Source organism: Morus notabilis, unplaced genomic scaffold (genome assembly GCF_000414095.1).
Source record: "Morus notabilis unplaced genomic scaffold, ASM41409v2 Scaffold78, whole genome shotgun sequence".
Classification (NCBI taxonomy): Eukaryota; Viridiplantae; Streptophyta; class Magnoliopsida; order Rosales; family Moraceae; genus Morus; species Morus notabilis.
The window spans coordinates 70,554-80,230 of record NW_010367622.1 but is presented as its reverse complement, the minus strand read 5'-3'; the positions used below and the strand labels follow the sequence as shown (position 1 = coordinate 80,230).

At 35.2% G+C, this 9,677-nt stretch overlaps 1 protein-coding gene across 1 annotated transcript; it reads left to right on the top strand.

Moving 5' to 3' along the window:
• The first annotated feature begins 217 nt into the window (after positions 1-217).
• On the top strand, positions 218-1,882 carry LOC21410465 (cytochrome P450 94A1). The gene has a single exon (XM_024175408.1). It carries the CDS (start codon positions 251-253, stop codon positions 1,787-1,789), a length of 1,539 nt encoding a protein of 512 aa, XP_024031176.1. The 5' UTR covers positions 218-250; the 3' UTR covers positions 1,790-1,882.
• Positions 1,883-9,677: the final 7,795 nt, after the last annotated feature.

Sequence of the window (9,677 nt, the reverse complement as noted above, 5' to 3'; positions counted from 1 at the left end):
TAATTAGAAAATTACAAGAGGAAAATCTCAATATTTCGAAAAAGATAAAAGTAAACTATAATCATTTTTGTCACCAATTGTATTGTCCTGACGTTGCCAGCCTTTTTCCTTGTCCACATTATGACTAACTTATCACCCGACGTTGCTAGCCTTTTTCCTTGCCGACACTATGACTAACTTATCAACTATTCCAATATAAAATAACACCAATTAACCAGACACCCATTGATATGATATCTTCTCTACAATTATGGAACACTTTACTCTCCAATCTCTCCTTTTGCTTCTCCTTATCCTTCTGCTTTCAGTTTCCTTTTACTTTCAATACTCATCCTTTAAAACGCGAGTCGTCAAAACAGGCATAAAAAACTACCCAATTGTCGGAGCCCTACCGGAATTCTTAATCAACCGCAACCGATTCCTCCAATGGAGCACTGAAATCCTAGCCTCCAAATGCCCCACCAACACGGCCGTCTTCCACCGTCCGTACAACTTCAACGGCATCATGACGGCGAACCCCTTGAACGTCGAGCACATGCTGAAGACCAACTTCGAGAACTACCCAAAAGGCGACAGATTCACCACTATTCTCTCCGATTTTCTCGGGAGTGGAATCTTCAACTCCGACGATGAGATATGGCGGCGGCAGAGGAAGACGGCGAGCTATGAGTTCAACACCAAGTCGCTCCGAAACTTCATTATTCGAAACGTCTTCGTCGAGATCAAGACTAGGCTTGTTCCAATTCTCGGCAAAGCCTCCGAAACGGGTCGGATTCTAAATTTACAAGATGTTTTCGAGAGATTTGCCTTTGATAATCTCTGCAAGCTGGCGTTCAATTTCGATCCAGGTTGTCTCGCCTCAGATGAAATCTCCAGCGACGGGGACAACTTCATGAGGGCTTTTGAAGAAGCGGCGACGCTCAGCTGTGGAAGGTTCTTCTACGCAATTCCTTCATTATGGAAGCTCAAGAGATTCTTCAACGTCGGATCAGAGAGACGCGTTAGAGAATCAATCTCCGCCGTCCATAAATTTGCGGACGGTATCATAAGGTCGAGAATGGAAACAAGAGCGGAAGTGAACACAGAGGATTTGCTTTCCCGGTTCATCGGGAACGACGAGAACTCGGCCGAGTTTCTACGAGACATCGCAATCAGCTTCATTCTGGCCGGGAGAGATACGACGTCGTCTGCTTTGACATGGTTCTTTTGGGTCCTGGCTTCGCGACCGGATATACAACAGAAAATCTCCAACGAGATTAAAGAAATTCGTATCCGAACTGCCAAATATTTAGAGAAAGGCGAGAGTTTCGGCATTGACGATATCCGAGAAATGCATTATTTGCAAGCGGCAATTTCGGAGTCCATGAGACTTTACCCTCCGGTACCGGTCGACCCAAAGGAATGTTTAGAAGACGATACAATGCCTGATGGCACGTTTGTGGGAAAGAATTGGTTAGTGATGTACAGCAGTTTTGCAATGGGGAGGATGGAGGCAATTTGGGGAAGAGACTGCGAAGAGTTTCGGCCGGAGAGGTGGCTCGAAGACGGTGTTTGCCGGCAAGAGAATCCGTTTAAGTTTCCGGTGTTTCATGCCGGGCCGAGAATGTGTCTAGGAAAAGACATGGCTTTTATTCAGATGAAGTCGATTGTAGCATCCGTGATTGAGAGGTTTAAGATAGACGTATTGAATAAGGACACGTGTCCGGAGTATGTTATGGCTCTTACTCTTAGAATGAAAGGTGGATTGCCTGTTAGGGTGAGGAAAAGATCTGAGGGTATGGCCATTTGATTTTGGTGATGTTTGTAATGTGTGTATGCATTAATTAGTTAATTAATTTCCTTATGCGTCCTAAACCATGTTCATGTATGAAGAATGTGTGGAAATCACCTTTTTTTTTTTTTCGCTAATGAAATGACTTCTGTTTTTTTATTTTAGGACTAAGGTGTTTAACCATTAACTCTGAAGAAAAATTACTTATGCATTATATAGAAAGACAATCTCATTTCCTATTCACACTCCGTTTCAACTAAAATAATACCATTTTTGTCGAAATACCCCTCTCCTCTTTCATTTTAAATTTTTTTGGTACTTTTTTGACCTTTTTTTCAATTTTACGCTAAAAGTTCATTCTTTTTTTTTTTTTATCATTTTGGTTTCTTAATCTATGGGGAAATGACTCAAAAAATGTTGATGTCCTAAAACTTATTTATTTTTTTATTTTGTAACTTTTTTTTCCTTTTTTTCCTTTTTTACCCCCCAACCCCGCACCCCGCGCCCCCTTCTTTGCTTCCCCTAATTTTTTTTCTTCTATTTTACTTCTTTTTTAGATTTTATATTTAGATTATATATTTTTAAATGTGTCTGATTCTTAGAACTTATTTTAAAAAACTTTATTGTAACACGCATTTCTCTTTCTTTGGGTTGTATTGAATTGTAACTATTAATTTTTTATACATGCATTCTCTCTAATTTGTTTATGTTGGCTGATTTTAAAATCGATTTTTTCCTTATTTTGATCCAATTAATATAATTTCTTTCATATTTGTTTGTGCTTGTTTTTTTGTTTTTTTGTTTTTTGCTTTTTTCTTGTTGTGCTAAAAAATTCTCTGCAGTGTGATCCTTTTTTAATGTAATTCTTTTAAATAGTTTTTCACCAAGTATTCTTATTGAAATTTACATATCTTTTTTCATGTGTGTATTTGCTTAATTTTTTCATATATAGTCCTTGTTATTTTAATGGATATTTATAAAGATGTATGTGTTAGTTTAACTAACTGACTAACTAACTAAGATCTTCATTATTAAATAAATTAAAAAATAATAATGATACGGTGATTAAAACATAACACAAATATTACTCTACACGTGCATAGAACGTGGAGTTCAACTAGTGCTTCTTAAAGAAAGAAACGAGATTTTTTTTCACTTTTCACTACTACAATTTGACCAATTTGTAACGAAATTAGTTGCGACGACACATGTCATCACAAATAATTAATTATTTGCAATGAAATAACGTCGCAATTACTTATCCTTTAACAGGAAAAATGATGTTGTCGCTAATAATTCACTAGCCGTCGCAAATATGTTGTTGGTGGCAAATGTTGTCTGGCGCCAATGTTTGCCGCCAAAATAACATTATTTGCGATGAAATGTTGCTAATCATAATTCATTCATTTATCATTCTCCAAGTAAAAAGGCGGTCAATTTGGCGGTTCCTAAAAATTATTTGCGACGACACGAATACGTGCCGTCACAAATGCTGATTTTGTATTCCCTCGTGAAAATAAACGACGGTAAAATTGGGCAGTTCTCAAAAACTAATTGCGACGACAGTGCATAATATTGTTGCAAATAATAATTCCAGAACATTCGTCAAAAATACTAAATAATTAAGTTTGATTAATTGGATTATTTGCGACGACTATCAATTCCTTTGAAGTGCATAATTTCGTCGCAAATAGTTGTTGAATGTCGCTGCAAAAAATTTTATCTATATACCCACGACTAGAGCCTCCTCCTCTATTTTTTTTATCACTCTCTCTCTCTCTCTTGGCCTCCCTCAATTTTCCGACCCCAACCCCCAAACCTCCCCCTATTCCCTTCTAAATCCTTACTAAATCATCATTTATCATTTATTCATTTTCATTATTTTTTCATCAAAAGAAGTATAAAAAGCAAACTCACTGCCCTCACTGCCAAATTCCGCCGCCGACGCTGTCACTACCGTCGCAGTTTGCTCGGTTCCGCCCACCTAATTCCGTTGTTTTCAGCCCCCGTTTTAGTGAGTTTTGAACTTTGTAAGTTTTTGGCATATTTATTGTACTTATTAGTTTAAAATGTTTGAGTTTTTTGTTGTTTGAATTTTGGATTATAGATTTTAGATTTTAAATTTTGATTTATAGATTTTAGCATTAGTATGTAATTTGAATTTTGGATTATGAATTTTGAGATTGTTGAAATTTAGTATGAGTTTGTGTGAATCTCTTAGGGTGTTATTTTATGAAATTTGCTTGTAATTTGATTTAGGTTAAGATTAAAAATTTTGATGATTATTCTGGGTGGCACATCTTACAGTTATGGTATGTCGAAATCTTTTAACTACTGTTTTTTTATAGGTTTAAATTTTAGATAACAAGAAAAATAAGTCGTTATGCTCCCAAAATTTTATTAAAACCTATTAATTTTAAGAATTTCATTAATAAGATTTAATCACATTAATAGAAAGTAAATTAAAAATTAATTATAAACATTAGCACTTAAAAAAATGATAAGGAAAATTTATATTAATCTAGTCCAAAAAATTAATAAATAAATCGATAATAAAAATAATGAGTGCAATAATAATAGGATAAATTATTCGTTTTAATAATAGGATAAATTATTCGTAAAAATTGATAAAACTTTATAAAGTTGAAATAAGAACTATAAAACTTTTTTGGTCAACGTGACTATATAGTCACAAAACCAACACGTGTGTGTATGAATATAAGTTTATTTGTGATACTTTTAATTAGAATGCTCATACATGAAATAACCTTAGACCCGTTCGAGAATCGGTGCATAGTACCGGTGCTTGACTTGTCTCGTTTGAACAGTTTGGTATTGTCATTTACGTATTTGTCATTCAATTTCACTCGCGTCTTTGGTAGATATTTTGGTGTTTTTTTCTTTGTTCTCTGGATGTGCGTATTTGAAAGCACACTTTGCATAACTGAAGGAAGATGCTGCCGAAATTTCTACAAAAAAAGGCATTGTGGGATGCGTGGCATAATACATAAATTACAATACTAGATGGGATAGGGCCTTATCTTGTAGGGTTGGAGTAAAGGTGATTTATAGAAATGCATGCATACATTAACATGAATGATTGAAATGATTGGATGTGTTGTTGTTTTATAGTTAAAATGTCAATGGATAAGAGTTGGATACATCTGAGAAACAGGTTGTCTGATCAGTATTGAGAAGGGATATCTGCTTTTATCAACATTGCCAAAGACCATGTTGATGAAAGTGATTGTACAAGTTGTCCTTGTCGGAGGTATTTAAACCATAAGAGTTTTCTAATAGAAACAGTTATAGCACACATACACCAATATGGTTTCAATACTTTATATACGACATAGAATTACCATGGCGAAAGAGATTTGGACGATGTTGCGACCAATGCAATAAATGAATCAGTTGACGAGATGGTTGCAGATATACATGATGTTGTTGGAATTAACTCTGATCATGATATGACGAGCGAAGTACAAGCTGAGGTGTTAGGTGGTACGTAGCACGATGAATTTAAAGAGTTGTTATCAGAATTGTATCCAGGGTGTACTAAGTATTTGTCACTGAATTTTTTGGTGAAACTGATGCATTTAAAGGTGCTCTACAAATCCATTTCCGCGGCCCTAACTTTTTGCTCAATGTATTTTCACTGGATTGAGACGATGTTTAATAGACCAAAAAGAAACTGGGTTGATGATGATACCGAGCATAGTGATAAGTTGTTTGTTTTCGCTACAAAAATTCAACCTATCGGTAAGATGACTCCGATCATGTTAGATAACGACTTGCGGACAAAGGCCGAGTGGTACATCTTACACAATTATCTTAAAATACAACGATACATTGAGTAAGAATATCTCTATAAAACTTAATTGTATATTATTTGTATTATATTTTATTTAATCATTCACTGATGTGACTACACTACAATAGTGATCACATTAAGGTTTTGGCGGAAAGCGGTTGTTGATAGTCGTTTGATGTAATTCAAGCGAGGGAATTTCCAAGTTGGTTTTCCAACAAGGTATGCACATCAAATTATTTGAATTTCATTTCAAATTTAAATAACAAGTCTAATTAGTGATTTTTGCAGATATATAATCTTTGACAATCTAACTTTCCAGAAGCCACCAATCAACTGGTTTCACTATCATCTAGTTTTAGCTTCTCTGTTCGGTCTTATTCTGGTTGTGTCGTCAATGGAGTTAAGATTTTAACATACAGCCGGGACAAAGACCGGACTACTCATAATAGTGGCATTTGTGTCCGTGGGTGAGATAATCAAGTTTTCTACAGAGTCTTGGAAGAGATTATTGAATTACTATACATAAACAACAATTTAGTCGTCCTTTTCAAGTGTAAGTGGTTCGACACTCGGGCAGAAAGAAGACGAATTGAACAATACAAGAATAAAATAAGTATCTTTGTTAAGGACTCGTGGTATGAGAATGAACCTTTCATTTTAGCTTCCCAGACATAATAGGTTTTTTACGTTGATGATTTATTTAACGGTCCAAATTGGAAAGTTGTGGAACATTTTGGGCATAGACATATATAGGATTTTCCAAAAGAGAACGTCGACGAGGTCACAATAGTTCAAGACACAGAATCACAAAATGTTGAATTAGTAGTTAAACTACCTGAACTGGACAACGTAACATTTGATCGGCCTGATGTTGAAGCAAATACGGTCACGTCTAATGTTGAGACATACTTGCACGACAGACGTCCAATGCACTCGATGAATCCCAACATCAACTTCTTGCCAGTTAACCGTTCCCAACCGTTGGTTCCTCCGCCGCTTGAGCAAAACGAAGAAGACGAGGATGAGAATGACGATGCTGCTAATTTAGGGGATTAAAATATCTGTTTTTATTTTTTTTATTATCAACCCTTTTTAGTATTTATTGATTAACTTACTTTTTAAGACTGGTCTTATTATTGTGTTGACTATTTTATATTAACTTTTTATTAATAAATATCAATTTTATTGTTCTATTTATTATTAAATTTTCTTCTAATTTATATATTCAATAATTAATATTATTAGTAAAGTACGACAAGAAAAAAGAAAAAAATATATATTTTCGACGACATATCTAAATTGTTGTCGCAAATAGTCTACATTACTAGCGACGACACTTTGAAGTCTATGGTCACAAAGGTTTAAATACTTTTGCGACGACACATAGTCATCACAAACAAGTTAGGACATGTCATCATCAACGACATATTCGACGGAACATTTGTGGTGACTTATTCGCGACGACTGTCGTCACTAATATATTAGCGACGACATTTGAAAACTATGTCATCGTAAATATATTATTTGCGTCGGGTTTTTTGCAACGATATTTCGTCAAAAATAAAATATTTATAACGATAATATAATTATTTACAACGACAGTCCGTCCTTGTAATAAGTTTTTTGTTGTAGTGTTGGCACATGCAAAACAAAAGTAGTTGTTGCATCTTTTGTTTTCTTTGTTCTTTTTTTTAAAAAAAATGGTACTAAAGAAAATTTGTGAACTTCGATTTTCATTGGCAAGGCCTATCAGAGGTTACTGATAATAAATTTTAGTTTGGAGATTGATATTAATTCCAACTTGCTTGGGTTAACTTGAACTACATATTCGGTTAGTTATAGATTGATACGAACTAGTCAAAATGTCAGACTTAGCCAAGAAAAAATGGTTTGCAGCTTTTGTTACTTTAGATCACATGATGGGCATACCTATGGTTTAAGTCTTATTTTGTCCGTTCCTTATAGAGAGCTCCATATCAACTTATAATGTGTTGGATGGGCTCATGCTAATTTCTCTCGCACTCAACTGACTATATATCCATCGCCATTCTGGCTACCATTTAATTCTGTTTGCTCCTTACTATTACCTTTCGTTTTTAAAAAATTATGGTTACAAATCTAGAATTGGTAGAAGAAGTTAGTTTTTTTTTTATAGACTAATATTTTGTTGTATATATAGAATGACTAGGAACTTGCGTAAGAAATGAATAGTGTTTGATAGACTTATATTTTGTTGTACATATAAAATGACTAGCAAGTTGTGCAAAAAATGAATAGTGATACACATATGGAAGAATTTTGTTATATGAGAAGACCATTAAGTGCTATTTTGTTTAAGTATTATATGAATACAAAATTAGTTACTCCTTCCATTAAATAAGGAAAACAAGTTCTTACAAATTTAAACATAAAACATTACTTCCATTAAATAAGGAAGACAAGTTCTTACAAATTTAAACATATAACATTGTTTAAAAAGGAAAAAAGAAAACAAATGTATCTCACTACAATAAAAATATCTTTTTGCATTAAAAAGTTGTCCTAAAACTTTGAAGGCAGACAAAGTCACCATGAGGTGCCATTGCAAAAAATTAGTAAATGCAGAGGACGATTTCAAACAGTCAATTTATATTGGGGGTTAATGGCCAATTCACGAAGTGCTACATGTTTCATCTGTTTGTCTAAGGTCGATTTAGCGAATAAGCAATACAGTAAAGTGCGAGAAATAAAATGAGACGCCAAAATTTATAGTGGTTCACTCGTAATGAAGGGTTATGTCCACTGTAATATTTGGTTTTCAACTATGTATACAGAAAATATTACAAAGAAACTTGAAAAAACTTAGAGGGGGACAATAATGGAGGAAAGAGATAGAGAGGCACGACTATAAGGGGTATTGCAAAGGTAGTGCACGAGTTGGGATGAATGGGATGTTGAGGAAAGGCCTCTTTTTATAGCTGCAAACTCTGATTGCTTGTTTAGGCTTAGTTTCTCATTTCTTTATAGAGCTGATTTTCTCAATTGTCTTTGATCTTCTCTCCTTGTGGACTTCTTATCTTTTGAGATTTGGACCAACTCTGGTGCGATTTGGAACCTTCTTAAAATCTCGTAACAGAAGATTCTTCAAAAGATTCTTGGCTTGTAGCAATCAGTTCTTGTGGATTTTGAATTGTTTGGGATACTGTTCTTTTTCCCTGTATTTGTCCTAGAAAAAGAAACAAGAGGATTAATTGAAACGGAACTTTGACAAAGTTTTAGGAATCGTACCAATCGTGGCATCTTTGATTGATGCTTTTAGGGCTTCCTTAAAGTCAGAGGCTGCTGGAATCCTAGTGGGGCCGACAGCGGCTGCTTCGGCGAAGAGGAGTCACTTGTAGGAACCTCGGTTCGTCACTCGAAGAAGTCGTTCGAGGCCGGCAAAGAAGTCGAGTTAGCTCCCCAGGACCACAAGTATATTGGTAAGGACGACCTTGAGGACGACAAGAATCCGTCTTCTATCATTACTCTGAGTGAGATCAGTCGACTGTGGAAGGAGTATGGTATTCCTAATTAGTTTGAGATCCGAGCCCCCGATCCTGATGAGAAGGCTGATTGCCCCCGTGAGGAGTGGATTGCTGTGTATGAGGTCTTGTTGAAGTTGGGGTGAGGTTTCCACTCCCCTATTTTGCCTCCTATTTTTTGAGATATTACCACATCGCTCTCTGGCAGTTGATGCCCAACTCTTGGAGAACAATTTTGGGTGCTTCTGCTTTGGCCGAGAGGGCCAAGACTGAGTTCACGGATAAGGATTTTCATGTGTGCTAGAACATGAAAAAGAACAAGGAGGATAGTAGTCGTTATGCTTTGTGGCGAAGAGGAATGGATTGGTTGATGGAGTGGGCCCTTTAGGAATAAATGTGACAATATTATTTAGCCTCTCTTTGTTTCAACTATCTGAATTGTTGTTTATGATTCAAACTGTAGTTCAAGATTCAAATTGATGTTTGGTAGAGGATAATTTCTGGACATATCAAACAATTAACAATAGTTTAAACTCTTAGATTTTAGAATTTACCACCCCACCTAAATTTTAACAATCCTAAATGTTTTTTT